General features: G+C 55.0%; 6 protein-coding genes across 6 annotated transcripts; 2 read left to right on the forward strand and 4 right to left on the reverse strand.

Annotated features, from left to right (window-relative positions):
- Positions 1 to 350: 350 nt before the first annotated feature.
- VTJ83DRAFT_2806 (uncharacterized protein) lies at positions 351 to 1,094 on the reverse strand (the record flags this gene model as incomplete). Its single annotated transcript, XM_071009117.1, has 3 exons — positions 351 to 713; positions 785 to 927; positions 1,052 to 1,094. The coding sequence occupies 3 exons, from the start codon at positions 1,092 to 1,094 to the stop codon at positions 351 to 353; spliced, it is 549 nt and encodes a 182-aa protein (XP_070869346.1).
- Positions 1,095 to 5,381: 4,287 nt separating this feature from the next.
- Positions 5,382 to 7,362, reverse strand: VTJ83DRAFT_2807 (uncharacterized protein; the record flags this gene model as incomplete). The annotated part of the gene is made up of 4 exons (XM_071009118.1): positions 5,382 to 6,298; positions 6,353 to 6,440; positions 6,499 to 7,032; positions 7,087 to 7,362. The coding sequence occupies 4 exons, from the start codon at positions 7,360 to 7,362 to the stop codon at positions 5,382 to 5,384; spliced, it is 1,815 nt and encodes a 604-aa protein (XP_070869347.1).
- A 1,055-nt stretch (positions 7,363 to 8,417) lies between these two features.
- On the reverse strand, positions 8,418 to 8,913 carry VTJ83DRAFT_2808 (uncharacterized protein; the record flags this gene model as incomplete). Its single annotated transcript, XM_071009119.1, has 2 exons — positions 8,418 to 8,725; positions 8,799 to 8,913. The coding sequence occupies 2 exons, from the start codon at positions 8,911 to 8,913 to the stop codon at positions 8,418 to 8,420; spliced, it is 423 nt and encodes a 140-aa protein (XP_070869348.1).
- A 999-nt stretch (positions 8,914 to 9,912) lies between these two features.
- Positions 9,913 to 11,490, reverse strand: VTJ83DRAFT_2809 (uncharacterized protein; the record flags this gene model as incomplete). The annotated part of the gene is made up of 1 exon (XM_071009120.1): positions 9,913 to 11,490. The coding sequence occupies one exon, from the start codon at positions 11,488 to 11,490 to the stop codon at positions 9,913 to 9,915; it is 1,578 nt and encodes a 525-aa protein (XP_070869349.1).
- A 1,130-nt stretch (positions 11,491 to 12,620) lies between these two features.
- On the forward strand, positions 12,621 to 14,194 carry VTJ83DRAFT_2810 (uncharacterized protein; the record flags this gene model as incomplete). Its single annotated transcript, XM_071009122.1, has 2 exons — positions 12,621 to 13,142; positions 13,208 to 14,194. 2 exons carry the CDS (start codon positions 12,621 to 12,623, stop codon positions 14,192 to 14,194), a joined length of 1,509 nt encoding a protein of 502 aa, XP_070869350.1.
- Positions 14,195 to 14,639: 445 nt separating this feature from the next.
- Positions 14,640 to 15,819, forward strand: VTJ83DRAFT_2811 (uncharacterized protein; the record flags this gene model as incomplete). The annotated part of the gene is made up of 3 exons (XM_071009123.1): positions 14,640 to 15,281; positions 15,335 to 15,694; positions 15,748 to 15,819. 3 exons carry the CDS (start codon positions 14,640 to 14,642, stop codon positions 15,817 to 15,819), a joined length of 1,074 nt encoding a protein of 357 aa, XP_070869351.1.
- Between the last annotated feature and the right edge of the window lie 960 nt (positions 15,820 to 16,779).

The following is a 16,779-nucleotide window of genomic DNA, read 5'->3' on the forward strand; positions in this document are numbered from 1 at the left end:
TGACTCGCACTTGTAATCTTGCCAGAGTCGCGGTGCCACTGCGACTCTTAGGCATCGTGTTGACAGGCAGGTGGCCCACGGGGAGCACTGTAAAGCCACCCATGCCAATGAAATATTATATAGGGCCATCGTGTTTCCTCTCTTGACCTCTTGTGGTATGAAATCGGAACCGCATTTGCGCCATGACTTCCCCACGGCGCATTCGGTCGAGTCTGGGCCTTACGCCGCCCTAGGTGTAACCGTCCTGTGTTCCCGTGCCCATTCAGGCCGATAGGCAACAGGGCCATGTTTCCCCACTCCCAATGTTTGATGCACCCTTCTTTATCAATCCATCTTCTCTTTGGGCTGGTTCACTGCTGCTGGGACCCGATATCCGAGCCGACCAGGGCCGCACCGGCCAGGCCAGCAGGGGTCCCCGCGTCTTCCGGGATCGCCGCCTGATTCGGGCGCGACTGCGGTGGCAGCTGGGCGGGCCCCTCGATGTCGCCTTGCACGTACGTGAAGACGCCGTCTTCTTGGTCCCTGCGACTCACGAGGGATTGGCGCTGGTGGTTGATCAGCGCGCCGATCATGGTCAGAACGCTCTGTGCGTTCTGAACCATGTTGTCGCTGCCACTTCCGCCGTCGTGGGCGGCCGGCGGTCTGAGCGTGCCAATGACCCAGAGCTCGCGGATCTGGCGGGTCAGGGAGAGAAGGTCCTCGGTCGACTTGATCTTTATCGCGGGCAGCATTGAATGTTAGCATTGCTAGGAGTGAACCGCTCGGAATGCATATAAGGACGCACCATCTCACTCATCGTGGTCTCAAGCGCCATGCTGCTGTAGGCTGTCTGCCCAGTTGAGACGTTGTTGTCGACCGGCTGGGCACCAAGGTTGATGAGGTCACGGAAGGCCGCCATGATCTGGGCGATCAGGATGTTTTTCCTCTCTGGTCCGGTTAGCATTCCGTTTTCTCATGTTGAATGATCGTGCACTGTTAGCGGCCGACATGTTCGGGGAGGGTGGTGCTTGATTTCCGCAGGATCACCTCGCTGATTTCGGACTTCACTGACCAAGGAGGTTGTCAGCCATCTTGGCATCCCGCGAACGGTCCATTGCAGCTGCTGTAAAGAGAAGCCGATCAAGAAGTGACCGATTCTCGAGGTGGCTACTTTGCCGAAACTTTTCTGGTCGAGTCGGGACAGGTCAGGGTATCAATCCCCGCGTTGGTGTTGAAACGGCAATGCTCGGTATGGACGTGAAGAAAAGCGTCCTTACACATCCAAGCTTGTTCACGTTCAACGTTTGCAGAAGCGGTTACACGGTGCGGGTACTGTGCTGCGCACAGTCCTACCACGTTGTTCAGCACGGTCGTCGTTCATCACCCCAGAATACCAGACGATTAGTCTTTACACAAAGGGTACACAAAAAGAAGCGCCATCAACATGGCCATTAATTCTGTTCCACGGTAGAATTGGAATGGATTAGAGTATATATATAGATAAGGACAAACGTGAGCATAGTCAATTCCTGCGGCGGTGCAGTACGGCAATAGTCCCAAGTAGTTTTATTCGTTCCATCCTGTATGCAAGTGTAAAGTCTGAAAAACTGGCCCAACGAATGCATGACTTAAATCTTTATTGAAGGGAGAGACGCATTTATCTCTGCATGATTGCAGCAACTTGATCCTTCGTACTATGCCAGGCGGTTATGACGTCGGACCTTGACCTTGACTTGAAACATGGCCTTCACGGTTTCTGACACTATGCCAATCAGGATATACTATACATTTTCTCATCATACAATCGGGACCAGGCATCACATGATAAAGGCAGGTCGGGGCCGCCGAGGCCACAGATGCGGGGAGTCCGGATGTCCCGGGCCCGGACACAGAGGGCAAACCCCCACGGCGCCGGTCTTGAGACGGGCCGGGCCTGGTATTTCTTCCGTCACACCCGGAGCAAATGTTTGAGAATGCGTCGACTACCCGGCGATGGCCATGTTTGCGACACGTTCCACTCCGGAATATTGCCATGAGGGACTGAGCAGAGATTTCGGACAGCCTGGGTTGCGCGTTATATAAACAGCCATGATGCTGGAAAAACATGGGCTCATAGCACCCTGGAACTTATAAAGTACCTCGAAGAAGTTATACCCTCAGCAACGTCGTACTAGATTTTTCCTGGCTTCAATTATCGTCTTTTGTGTTGCGACTTTTCACGCATCTGTCGACTCGACGCTTTGTGTTCCTGTTGTCCGGCCCTTCACCGCATTCAAATACGACCCCATTGTTATGGCCTCTGCTAAGACTATCCCTAGAGCCATCAAGACCGACAATGAAGATGTCCAGATTTACGACATGCCCGTCTCGGGCAATGATCCTGATAAAGACCCGAACATCATGAGTTGGAATAAACGTACGAAGGTTTACAAGGTCACTCGTCGAAACACCCAAAGGGTAATTACGCTATTCCTTCGGCTGATTACACAGAACCTGCTGCGTTGACAGAACTGCCGTTTGACTAACAAGCATGTCCCGGATGTTCAGGAGCTCGTATGTAAGGAGACGAGGTTCACAAGTCTGGAGCCTCGACCCGGAACGAATAGTCGTGAAGCCGAGAAAGATGCCATCAACAGGAAGGCAGCGCGTGCCAAAGAGGAACGCAAGGCTAGGATTGAGCTTGAGGCCTGGTGTTCACTCTCAGCAGACGCGAATGCTACCAACATTGTTCGCTTATTTGACGCCTCATACAACCGGGACGCCGGTGTAGGCCGGGTGTTCATGGAACTAGCTAAAGGAGGTGATCTGATTCAGTTCTTCTCACATATACGAACTGCTGGCTCCTACGTTCACCCGCTTGTGGCGATCAACCTCTGCTGGCAGGTGGCGATGGCGGTTTCTCAGCTCCAATGCAGACATCACAGGGTTCGGGACCTCCAGCCCAGCAAAATCCTGCTTCCAATCGCCCTTCCTCTTCACCTTCATAAGGCTGTCTGGGAGGTTAAAAGCGAGAGGCTCATCGCCGAGTTCAGCGAGCTATTTCTGCACAACTATCGCAGGTTTGCTATCCTTAACGACTTCAGCCTGTCTCGGGTCCGTATTACGGATACGAAGACCCGGGTCAACACCACAGCGCCAGAAATCGTGACCCACGACTTCTACTCGTTCATGAATGATGTGCACAGCCTCGGCATCGTTATGTATTTCATTGTCACCGAGTCGTATCCATCCACGGCCGGTTCACCCCCAACAGAAATCGAACTCCAGAAGGTCACCGATGAGGAGTTGCGGAATCTGATCCACAAGTGCATCCGCTTACAACCCACCGAACGACCAACGATCGGTTATATTATCAAGGAGCTATGGAAGATACTATCCTATCAGATGACAAGGTTCTACGCATATGTCCCCGACAAGTGGTCTTGTAAGGCGCTATGGGAGAATTGGGTTCGAACTAGGTATGTAACTAAGCGAACCCTCTTCATGAGGGGTCTGAGTATGCAGCTAACGGTGCACCAGCCAGTCACAGGTGACAAAGGAGGTGCATAGCAAAGCAGATCAAGTTGACAAGGCACTAAAGGAGAAACTGCTCGCTGAAGCCGCTGAGTGGGAGCACATGGAGGGCAGGACGCGTACTCCAACAGCCTCGTCTCGCCAGCACCAAGCCGTCCATGATGGCTTCGTCAATTCTGCTGACGCTACGAACAGACGCCGGCAGGCCGGGATGCCAGAGAATCGTGCAGAAAATTCCCACACTGCTTCTTGGACCTCTGACTCAAGGAAACCGGCCGACCATCAATGGAAATATCCATCTCGGGCGACAGCGGGTGAGCCCAGTTCGCAACCCCGAGCACCACAAAGTCCTCCCACCATGAAAAACCGGTTTGAACGTGTTATCCCTGGGGTAAGGCATGTGGCGGTGACACGCGAAGAGACCGAAGTCAGAACGACGGAGGGTACGAGAAGGGAAGGGCTAGACCCGCGACAGAAGACCACACGTGCAACACCAGTCTCATCAAGGATAGAAGCGAGGACTGTGCCTATTATTTCAGGATACTCACACGTTGACCCTAACCAAGAATGTCAACCCCGAACTCATCGTGAGAATGCACCGGACGGCTCCGGTTATACCCGCTGGTCCCGATCATCTTCCCAGACCCCGCAATACCGCACCACTACGGACTACAGGTTCGAGCCGGCTGTTTCCGGGGCTCAGCACACAGAGTTTTCGAGCGTTCCCTTGCAAACTGACAATCTCTCGGCAAGGCCCGCCAGGCGAGACACAATGAGTAGCCATGATAATCGTGGAGGATTTGTCCTTGACCATGAGGGTCGTCAGGCTGGTGAGCCTCTTGTTGGCCCGCGATTGACGCGCCGCTCGACCGCTCGTTCTGGAAGCTCTGAACCCACAGCCCAAACTGCGAATCCTGTTTCTAATTCCAGCCGCTGCCCCCCGAACTCCTCTCGGACAAGACAAGCATCTTATCACACCACCTCCCGTCAGCCAGACGTTCAGAATTATTTCCCCGGCGACTCTGCCAGCGAACATGGGTCTTACCATCCGGGATTTGATACCCGTGACGCTTCCCACATTGCCAGCACTGGCTGGTATGCTCACGAACTTCGGGATCCAACCTTTAGTTATATACGCCCTCCTCGTCGTTGAGCATTGTGGCAGTGTAGCGTAGCCCTTAGGGGTGATTCTCAACCATGGTTTAGAGGAAGCCTTGCATGGAATCCAGAGCGAAGCAGATAGTGCAGATTCGCCTTATTGGATAACTATCTTCGAGCAGGCAGCAGACGAAGCAAAATTATGGGGAAATAATCACAGTATTATTAAGCAAGCGAAAGCACAACGATGAGTAGAGCAGATAGTGCACCCGTAAAGAGTGTGTGCCCGGGTTTGCTAGCTACGAGGAGGGACATCAACAACGAAGAGAATGAACAAAAGCTGAGGTTCTCGGGGTTTAAGACAAAAGAGCCTTGAGCTTCAAACAAGAGTTAATGACGTCTGCTTCGAGTATTGTCTTCAATTGACAATTATACTCCTCAGGACATAAACCCCCATTCTGCATCGTTGTACTTCGGCCTACGCAATTCAAGTGTCTTTCAGTCCCCTGATCACCTGAGCCATGAAGCGCTTGCGTTGTTAGAAGAATTAAGAAAATATTTCTATGATTATCATGACGGGAAAAACGCAACCTTTGGTGCTTCCTTCAGCGAGAGCACCAAAAGAGCTGCTCCCGCCACGATCATGAACATAACGAAGCCTCTCAGCTCATATAGTGACGACCGATGGACGGATATCAATACAACGCGCCTATCTATGCATGCGGTCAATGGATGCTTATATAATGTAGGTCGCCTTTACCACGCCACGTAAACTTCGGCTCGCTTTTCCTTCACAATTGTAGTCCTATCTTCCTCAGCCTCCGCCCATACCGGTGTAAGAGCAGCGGTACAGGGATCATAATCACGCAAATAAACCCCAACAGAGAATTTCCCCATCCCAACCCCAGCTGCTGGTACATCGCAGGTCCCGCCAGGGGCAACAGCATCCCAGCAAGACTTCGAAACACCGTGTTTGCAGCTATGGCAGAGGCGGCATACCTAGGGTAGCAGTCCACAAGGTACGTGGTAAGGGGCAGAAAAAGGCCAATAGCCCCAAAAGAATAGGGAAACAGACCCAGAACTGGCAGGATCCAGTGTGTCTGGTACTGGGCACACCAACCATACCAGAAGAAAGTCGGCGGCAGGAAGAAGCTGAAGTAGATGCTTATGGGCAGGCGAAACTCCGGCTCAAAGACACCGCCGTTTGCTTTGGTGCGACGTATGACGCCTCGGTCTGACGTGGCCGTAACGACAGCCCAACCGGCGATGTTGCCCACACCCAGAGAGATGTACACCAGGCCGGTCGAGCCGACACTCCAGCCGTATGTCTGCTGAAACACGGGGGGGATGGTCGTGAACAGCAGATACAGCGTGCCATAAGTGAAGGCGATGTAGAGCGACACGAAGAAAACCATGGGTGACAGAAACAGCATCTTGGTCGGACGCACGAGGCCGTTAAGAAGGACTCGCCGAGGGCTCTGCTGCTCTGCACCAGGTTCATCATAGCAACTTCGCAATTCGGGGCGACCAAGCTCCTCCCTTAGCCGTTCAACCTTGCGCCGCATGAGGATTCGTGGATTGGTCTCGGTGTTGAACAGCTCTGACAGGCCGACAACAACAACAGAGACGATGAAGACAATCCAGAAGTCCCAGCGCCAGCCAATGGTCTCGGACAACCAGCTTCCCAGGACAGGTCCGATTGTAGGGCCTGGACCGTCAGCGGCGGCGATGGGAGCTTGGGAAAGGGGAGCGTATTAATTACCAATCAGGGGACCGAGCGTGTAAATACCGATAGCGGTACCTCGCTCATCAACTCGAAACACATCGGCTATGACGCCGGCGCCGAGCGTCTGGCGGTTGTTGTTAGTCTCGCCACAATTAACTTGGGGAATCAAACAGCGAACTTACCAGGCACCCGGAGCCTCCGATGCCACTGAGGAACCGAAACACAATGAGAGCCTCTATGGACGGCGCCAGCGCACAGCCGATTTGCCAGACGCAGAAGAAGAGATTCGCACTGGTCAACACAGGCCTCCGGCCATAGAGCTCGCTCAAGGGCGCCAAGAAGAGCGGCCCGATAACGTAGCCAAGCAGGTAGACGCTGACAGTCATGGTCCCAATGATCGAATTCTCATTGCCGAATTCCTGGTTCAAGCTGGAAATGCCTGGTGCTAAAATGGACGACGCGAAGGGCGTGAGAAGTGTGATGGCCGACAAGAAGGTCACCATCAGCCACTTCTTGCGCGCAGGGAAGTTAAGAGGCATTGCCGGGTCGTCTTGAGACTCCCAGCCGACGACTCCTTCATCTAGGTTGGATACAGGGATCGGCGTCCATGCAATTCGGTCTCGATCGCGGGTGCGACTCCGAGAAAGGATACGCGATACCCGGCTCCGCGTGCTGTTGCGCGTGCTGATTCTGTTGAGCTCGTTGATATCGTGATTCTTCCTGGACATCAGCCACATGCGCTCAGCACCTAATTGCTATGGAGCACTCACTTGGGCGAGTTCGAGGTCGAGGTCGTGACCGGGCACTGCCGTTTCGGTTTCGGCCTGGCCATGGTTGGGGATTGTGCAACTAGGCCGTCGAACATCATCGAGGGAAGATTTGGATTCCGTTGGCTCGTCTGTGTGCTTTTCTGATGTCACAACATGACTGGATTCAGGTGAAGTGCTTGACTCTGACTGCCCTCTGGGCCGCTTTTCGTAGAAAGTCCCCATCTCAAGGCACTCCGAGCTCGGCCTTGGGCTATCGTCGTTGGATTTATCTTTCATTTGCGAGGTTTCGGTCAGGTTTTGGAATGATGGGGCGCTTGGGGTATGCGATTGCCTATAATAATACTGTATACCTACTTACCTTGGGTGTTAGAGGTTGACTCCGCGGCTAGGGCCAGTGCCGAGGTTGAGGTTCCAGGCCAAGAAATAGCCAAGGTGGTAAGGATGGTGGATTTGGCCGTCGTCCCAACCGACGGTTTCTCCTGTTCCAGGCTAACGGTGGCTCCAAACGACCGAAACGTGCCGGCGGGGATCGGCTTGACTTGAGGCTGGGGCCGGAGATAAGTGGTTATTTCCAGACGGCACAAGCTACCTTCGCTTCTGCTCGTTCTGGGTTCCCGCGCACCACAGAGATGTTGGTTCATATGAGCCAGGAGGGCGATCAGTCGTCACAAGCACTCCGAGAACATGGAATGATCGAGTGCCCTCTCTGTGCTCCCTAGGTACGGTAGCAGACCGAATCAAACTCTCGACGAATTCTGCCGGGAGACCTTTCCTTGTAGCAAGAAGGGTCGATGCAGAAGCAAGGAAGCTTTCTTGATGCGAGACACGTCTGCAAAAAGGATAAACTTCGTGTTGTCGCCTATCTTCGCGCCGAGTGCAGATTTGTAATCAAGCATCTTTGACGCTCGGCCGGGAAGTTAAGTAAGGTCTCATGCCGACAGGGGCGGCACGTTCTAACCCCCTGGCTAGGTGCTCCCCCGGCATGGACGCTAACGTTATTAAACGTAACATGGGCGACACGGGCCTGTTATGCAGGCACAACCGCAGTCGAGAAACCATCCATACCTAACGTTACTGGGAAAGTCATCATACGTTGCGGTCATTGCGTCTTAATCTGTAGTAGGTAGGTAGGTACCTTAGTTAAGTGGGCATTAAGCAAGTGAGCCTCTGAGAGGCCTTGCGCAGAGTTCGCCTCGCTGAGACTTTGTACCTACGGAGGACCTCCAACGATGAAACTTGCTCCCAGAAAGGAGAGTTGCTGCTCAAGGCCTCTACGTGTAGTCAATGGTACACAAATCCTCCCTCAGCATCCTATTGAGTCCTGCGAGCTCTCATTCCTGCCCTTGGTCAACATCTGCGAGAGCGACAACCTCAATCTCTACTCTCATCCCCGGTAGCGCCAACGCTGCCACTCCAATCGCCGTCAGGAGGGGCCGGTGCTCAGGCCCAAGCCACTTGAGTGCACAAGCTCCCCAGACGTCGACTGCCTCACCCAGGTGGGTTGTGTATACTTTGATTTTGTACACGTCGCTCCAGCCCTTGGCCCTGGCACTCCGCAGACAAGCGTCAACATTGGCAAAGGCCTGGTCAAGCTCGGCTGCAAAAGATGCGGGAATCGCTCCGGAGTCATCCCAACCCCCTGAAGCCGTTGTTGTTAGAATTTAGTGAACCCAAAAAGCATGACCCAGGAGGGCTTGATAGTGATGGTTTACCTTGGCCGGAACACTCGACACAGTTGCCAATGCGGACGGTCTGGCTGTAATGGGACTGATTGGAGAGTTGTTCGCTGAACGATGAGTAATGAGCAAAGTACCGGGGTTTCGTCATGATCGTTGAGATGTCTTATTCAAGGTGAAGCTTGTCAAGGAGATGGTTGGCGTGGTGATGGAAAGATTTCGGAACACAGTCAGATGATCGCATCGACCATAAATGAACCGCTTAAGTAGTATCATGGCGAGAAATGTGCCCTTCGCAGCTCTGAAGCAAGGGGCTGTATTTGTCATCATCACGCCTGTCTATCCTGTGAGTTGTCCGTCTCCGTTCTGCAAATCGCCTGTGGCTCAAGGACAAGCATCCTTCGATGCTACCATCGTCTGAGTCAGCCTCATCGGTAAAACGCTGAACGTCCTCTTGATTCATTCTCCGGTTCCTCCTAGAACACCAAAGAAGTAATCTGTGTAAGGCTAAACCCTGGAATCAGCCCCGGGATTGCTCCGAGATGGGTTCCCAACCAACACGACAGGCAAGGCCGGGGTGGGGTACTTACAATATGATGTTGCACAGGTCATGAGAACCCAGCTTCATACGTTTGCCTGCCTCCAAGGGATAATTACGGCTTCATATAAACTCAAGCCAACGATACGTATGACTGTCGACGCTGCCTGGGCCGTTGGCTCTCTTATGAATCTGGCGGGTCAGCAGCACCGCGCGGATGAGAGGACAGTAGCTGGCGCCTAATGGACCGAGTCCACTTGGTTGGTATGATGCATGGTCTAATTATTGAGTTGCAGGTCGCGTCTACATACACATCTACATGTCCAGGGCCTTTGGGGTCCGAGTAAATCCTGAGAATTCCATGACGGGATTCAAAACATGCCGAGTCCAGAAGGGCATGTAAAATTGGTACACATAACAACCGTCAGTGCTCTCTTTGGTCGTCACAGCCGAGCCAGTGGACTCGCTCAGACCTGCTGAGATTTCCAAGCCAGAGGCTCCGCTGTTAGCAGAACGCTTGCAGGCCGAGAATATCTCGAGCAGCAACGAGCTTTCATCATCCGGTCGTGTTCGTTGTCCACACCTCAGCCTCATCTCAGACTGTCCCAATCCTTATTTCTTTTTCCTTGCTGTCGTAGCCACCAGCCGTTTCTTGACCGCTTTGGGGATCTTTTCTTTGCGCTTTTCCCGCTTGGCCTCCTTGACGGCTTGTTTATGCGCCCGTTTCTCCTCCTTGGGCTCGTGCTTCTTCCCTCGTGGCCGGCCCTTCTCAAACCTCGTCTGGTCTTCGTCGCTGCTACCCTCCTCGCCAAGTTCGGAGGCCTCGTGGTCCGACTCCCCATCTTCCTCGGAACCCTCAGACTCGTGCTCGTCCTTCTTCTGGATGACAGAGTCTGCCAGCATGTGCTTGTAGATGAGCTCGTTGACCGGCCGGTCGGCCTCCTTTTCAATGTCATAGACCTCATCCAGAGATTGAGGGATGTACTGGTTGCGGAAAACCTCGTTGTCGACCTCAAGGGCAGCCGCAGCCTCGTCGGTGTCAGCCACAGGCGGGCGTACTTCGTACAGATGCTCAATGGCCTGCGACAGACCGGGCTCCTCTACAGGGCCTTCGGGCGCCGTGATGAAGTTGAAGATTGTCCGGTCTAAGAGCGTGTCGACCCCCTGACGACGGAAAAAATCGCCGACATTCTTGATGTCCATGCGCAGGAACTCGAGTGCACGGGGGTGGTCATGTTCGACCGACTGGGACACGTCGATGATGTAGAGCTGGCCTTCATGGTAGAGGATGTTGTATTCGCTCAGATCAGCGTGGACAAGCCGGCAGACTTGGTAGAGGCGGCGCATGACACCTAAAAGCTGGATATACAGCTTCCGCCATTGGTCATCCACATCGTCTCCCGCGAGACGGGCGTCTCGCAGACGGGGGTAGGCGTATCCGCGTTTGTCGCCGAGGAAGTCCATGACCAGCACATGCAGCTTGAGTACGAGAGGTTCCGGGCAGGCGATCCCCGCGGCATGGAGACGGCGCAGGTTACGGAACTCTTTCTCGGCCCAGAGCTTGACCATCTTCCGGTTGTTTCCCTTGTCGACGCCGGCCTTGAAACGGTGTTCGCCCGTGATGTAGCGCTCACGGTCCTTGAAGACCAGGATGGCCGTCTTGTAAACCTTGATGGCGCGCTGAATGGGCTCATTGCCATCCTCGGGATACAAGACTGCGCCGTAAACGTTTGCTTCTTTGCCCGTGCTCACAGCGCCGTGGATTTCGCTCACGACACCACGGTTGATCATCTGCAGCAGGATCATGCGGGTGCGCTGGTCAAGCACCAGCTCGGCGGTGGCGCGGTCGGCCTTGTCCTTGTCGCGGGCCTGGGTCTGTTTGACATTGTCAAGACGAATCTTGGCAGCGTGCTTGGACAACTCTGCAATCTGGTCGTCGATGCTGGCGAACGTGTTGGCGGTCGGCTTCTGCGGGTTGGCTGCGGGCAAGGACGCTGATGTGCCCGCGCCATGGAGCTGGCGCTGACGGTTGTAGGATTGTGTCAGGTTAGACGAGGTGCCCTCGAGTAGGTCGCCGTCCAGTTCGTCGGCCGAGTTGAACACGTCATCGAGGTCGTCATCCTCGTCGTCGACGAGCGTGTAGTGTGCATCCGGCGGGGCAGACTCGGCTTGGTTTGTATGGTTTGACATGGTGCACAGGATGGCGCTGGATGCCGATTATTTCCAAATCACCGCCTGATAAAAGGGACGTCGACAAGTGTTTAGCGTAGCTAACAGTGTAGCTAGGGTTGATAATCTTGTGCTGAAGCAGGTTTGACGTTGCTGTGGAAAGTTGCAGGTTGACCGTTTGCTGGAATTTTTGGCGGGGTTCAACGCTATCACGTCTTATCTTATCGGGTCGCGGGGTACGCAGTACTGCGTAGTACACTAGTCGCCTGTGGAACGCTTGAGGCGATGGGATGAGGCGCGGCGCGGCGCGCCCGAGTTCGGTCACAATCATCTCGCGGCGATCAATTCAAGGCATGGCTTACCTCCCGAGCGTTCGGTCAAAGCATCAATGGATCCACGAGACCAGATGGGTCCATCAAACGTGTCGCGTACTGCAATCCTCGAGGTTCCCACAATGCCAGAGGAAAGGCGCGCGCGACGGCTGGATTGTACTATGTACAACCAGCTTGAAAGATCAAGGACCGGGAAACGGGATGGCGACTAGCATCCACGGACTCAAGTCAACCGCAGGCTCCTGTCAGGCCATCCATATGTCTTCCTTGGTTGTTGCTTGCCATCGCGAGACCTGCGTATGTTGATCCGGCGACGTAACTAGCCTTTGGTCACGGTGAGAGGCATTGGATCGGAACCTGGATGGTGAAGTCAGCGAGGTTAGATGCCTGGGGTTTGAAAGGAGCGTGGGGCTGGATGTTGTTGCGCTGTCGAGCTTGGTTCGGTGGGGCCCTACAGTATGAAGTTGAGCGGCTCAGTCATGTCGGTACTGTACGACTGGACTGTTCCAGGGATCCCCTTTGCTGCCGCCTTGCGCGGTGGTCTGTGCTTCGGGAGCTCGATCCCGGAACCGTCAGGGTGCCCGCCTCAGCGTTGCAGCTGGGAACAGCTTCCCGTCGTGCATGATCCATTCTCCGATCCACTGATTCAGCGTTGGCTCTTGCAGATCTTGGTCCCCAACCACCAAAACACCCTTCCGTTACGTTCAACCATGACGTAGAGAGCCTGCATCAAAACTGACATCAATGGTGCTCTCAACTCTATCTTCTCCCACCTCACAGACCGCCCTTATGGTTTAGCCACCGTTTCCCCTCTCCGCGATGGCCACACCAAGGCCACCCCCGTCCGCCGAACCCCGTTCCCGACTGACATCCTACAACGAGCCCGTCTCCCCCATCATGGAGGCTACTGACATCCCTGTTGAGGTGCTGGTCCGCCACCTCCTGGCGGCAAAGCAGTCTCTCTCGTCCATGGCCCTGGTCCTCCGCGCCAACGACCTCGCTACCCACGCGCGCCAGATGCACGAGGAGTCCGTCATCCTGGACGCACAAACGGGGTTCCTACGCCGCGTCATCGAGGATGAGGAGCAACTGCTGCGCAAGCTGCGCCGCGGAATGGGCCGCGCCTATGACCGGGGACGCCGCGATTTCAAGCAGCTCATCCGGACCCTCGATGCCGCGAACGAGAAGCTCGAGAGGACCATGCAGATGCTGCGTGACACGCGCGTGGAGACCGTGCTGCGTCCACCAGGCGAGGATCCCAAGTCTCTGATGGACTTTGTCGACGAGAACAGCGTTGAACGGATGCGCAACACCTTGAAGGGGAGCATTGCAGAGCTGCAGGTGGGCGGAGATCCGCCATCATTGATGTGCCTCTTAGTGCTGACGCAGAGGGACGTTGATCTTAGGCTGCCCAGAGATCGTTTGACGGCGACCTCCTCCGCCTTGACCAAGACATCCGCCTTCTCACCAAGACCAGAGCCGCTGCGCCGTCCCCCGGCTCCCCCTCCAGCTCGTCGGCGTACCAACCCATCCCCCACCTGCTCGCGGCGCTCACAGAACACTCGCACGCCATGGCAGAACACCTGACGTCGCTGACCAACCACTTCGACATGTGCGTCAAAGCCGTCCGCGCGACTGAGGGTGGAGCGGCCCTTGCACGCCGCCGCGCAGCTGAGTCCTCCGATGACGCCGGCGATCCCGTGTCCATCTCGGGAATCATCACCGAACAGGAATCTCATCTGCCTGGCCTCGAGCCCATGGACCCGCAAGAGCTGGCAGAGATTATCCAAGTGGTGGTTGAAGACGCGCCCGAGGTAGATGAGGTGGTGGCCGAGATCCAAGCGGCGCTGCAGCAGATGGAAAGCGAGTTCGGCATGCTCAAGGAGCAGGCCGACCGCATCCGCGCGTCTTGGGTGGCGACCCTTAACGCCTACCAGTTTCTCGAAGAGATTGGTGCGCGTCTCCCCAGCTACGTGGCGGCGGAGCTCGAGTTTGAGCAGCGTTGGTCCGACGAAAAAGACATCATCTTCGCTAAGCTTGAGGAGATGGACTCGATGCGGCGCTTCTACGAAGGGTATGTGAGCGCCTATGGCAGCCTGCTCCTTGAGGTGGAGAGGCGACGGGCCGTTGAGGAGCGCATCCAGAACACGCTGCGCAAGGCCAAAGAGAACATTGACAACCTGGTCGAGACCGACAGGAGACAACGCGAACACTTTCGCCAGGAGGTGGGAGAATTCTTGCCAACGGACCTCTGGGTGGGCATGAACAACCCGCTCAAAAAGTGGGAACTGGTTCCCGTTAAGGATGACACCAACGCCGGTGAGGAGACGCGGGACGAGCTCAGCACGCCGACCCTGACACGGCCAGCCAAAGGCAAAGCTCCGCTGCCGTAAGGAGCGGTTGTTTCATCCTATACATACATACCTAAGGCAAGCGTGCTTCACGCTATTGGATGCAACGGGTGGTCGGCGTTGTTGGGATGCTCTTGTCATACCCCGTGGTGGTTCTGGAGTCAGGGTTTCCAAGGTGAACTTAATCACGTATATTCTGTCGTCATATCTTTGTGAGATTCGTGCTGCGCCCGCCCGGCATCCCCTCGCGAACACCACGATGAACTGAGCTGCCTTAGGATGAGGTCGCAGGAGGTGCTGCCGTTTAGTGGGTCCTCCAACCCCAACGCTGGACTCCGTTGTCGCCCAAGTCTGTGGATGCCTCATTTCTCTTCTCCCTAGCCGCACGTAACCTTCTGCCGCGTTTCTCCTCTCCATCTAATTCCGTACCGCTTTCCTCCTTTTCTTCTTCCAGCCTGGATATTCTCGGTTTCAACAAACCTCTGCGATGAAGGGCTACACTTACAGCCCTGCATTTACGCCCGGTCAAGCGCTCACCTTCCATTCCTCTGCGCCACGCCCCGACCTTCCGCGCGATTCAACCTGCCTCTTGCTCCGCATCACCCATGTGGCTCTCAATCCAGCAGACCTCGTCTGTCTGCGTCTCCTACCATCATGGATCCCGTTACTGCGCTCAAACCCTGTCCCCGGTATGGATTTCGCCGGTGAGGTTGTTGAAATTGGCGCAGGCGTGACCGATCCAAACGCCGGCGCGGACTCAAGCTGCAGCATCAAGGTCGGCGACATGGTCTGCGGTGCTGTTGGGTTGAAGGAGGTATTCACGGGGAGGGGCACGCTGGCCGAATTTGTAGCCGTCGAGAGCATACTGGTCGCCAAGGTGCCCACCGGTTGGGGCGGAGGAGAGGCGGCCGGTGTGATGGGAATCGCGGGGCAAACCGCGTGGGCAATGGTCAAGCAGGTTGTGAGAGATGGCAGCCGTGACATGGCAGGCATGAGGGTGTTGATCAACGGGGCGAGTGGAGGAGTGGGGACGGTACTGGTGCAGATTTGCAAGGGATTCGGAGCTGATGTGGCTGCCGTCTGCTCGGGTGTTAACGAGCGGTTGGTGAGAGAACTGGGCGCTAGCGAGGTGAGAACGTGCCAGCGTCCCTCTCCGGGGAAAACAGAAAGCTGACTGTGCAGGTGATCGACTACCGAGCCCATGCCGTGCTGGAAGACGTCATAACTGAGCAGTCGGGAGAGCGTCCGTTTGATGCTATATTCGACTGCGTTGGGGTGCAAACCTTGTACGAGCACTCTCCGCGGTACCTCAAACCGTCGGGCCAGTTCATCAACATCGTCGGCGGCTGGTCCCAAGGTGTTGTGCCCTTTATCAGGAACAAGATGCGTCCACGTCTGCTTGGAGGGACACCACGAAGCTATTCTCTCTTTCTCCTCAGTGCATCTGGGGACAACGCGAGGGAGGTTGCCGCGCTTGTCGAGCAGGACGTCATTAAGAGGGCAGTCATTGATTCGGAGTTTCTACTCGAACAGGCAGTCGAGGTGAGGGACTTCCTAATTTAACACGTGGTCCAAAGCTAACACACAGGCATTAGGCATTCGAGAAGCTGGCTACCGGGAGAGCGAAAGGAAAGGTGATCATCAGAGTCGATACCGGTTGCTCATGAGTAGTTGGGATGGTCTTTTCTTCTTGAGGGCGCCCCTCTTAGGCCCCTCAACCAGCGCCATAGCCCGGTTGGCCACTGCTGTATCTGAACGATGAAGAAGATCCCGAGGAAGAGGCTTTCCTTGACCTCCCCCGTCTGTGTATGGCTTTTGTCTCACTCGGCTGCTGAATGATCCCAAAGCTTAGAGACAGCTTCAGCTTGAAACGGGACACTGATGCTGCGTTCACCGAGTGGAAAGTGGATCGAGAAGCTCACGACTTTTTTTTTCCCAAGGGCATATCAATACCTAGCAGTTAATATCACCCAAATCAGCTGTCACAACTTGTGACGTGGAGAATCCTAGCATTCTCGAGTAGTTGCTGCATAGCCGGCAGAGAGTTGGTGCCACTGTATTACTTATTTTTGGCTTGACCCGCACCCGGATCATCAACATTCAAAGGGCTTAAAATTCTGTGGTAGCTCTTGAATCATTGCAGACTCATGGCATCCCCCTATGACCGGGACTCGGGACTTGTTGGCGAGGGGGAAAGGGGAGGTTGGCGTCCCAACCACTGGCTCCTTGCTTCCCAGGTCCTCGTTATGTCTCCCTCAGCGGATAAACATATATGAACTAATTGTGACAGCTGAAATAGAAACGATGCTCGAAATAACGCCGACTTCAGTACGATGGTCTACAAAAAGAGCAGGAGCGGGATCTTCCGAGACATGGGATATGGCCATGCCACGTTGACTCCGGCCAAGAGCAGTAATAGGCAACTCACTGAGCGTTGAACTTCAGAAAGACACTCCGTGACCGGTTGGGGATTCACAACTGTGCCAAGGGAGCCGTGCCCCGGAGCCTGTTGGGTAATCTCACGCGTGAACTTGCAGTGACCGTTGAGAAAGCACGCCTGAAGACTCGGTCATAGTGATGCAATGGAAGAAAACGGTGAACGCGAAAAAGTCGGTTTCGAAAAGAGC

Source organism: Remersonia thermophila, chromosome 2 (genome assembly GCF_042764415.1).
Source record: "Remersonia thermophila strain ATCC 22073 chromosome 2, whole genome shotgun sequence".
Classification (NCBI taxonomy): Eukaryota; Fungi; Ascomycota; class Sordariomycetes; order Sordariales; family Chaetomiaceae; genus Remersonia; species Remersonia thermophila.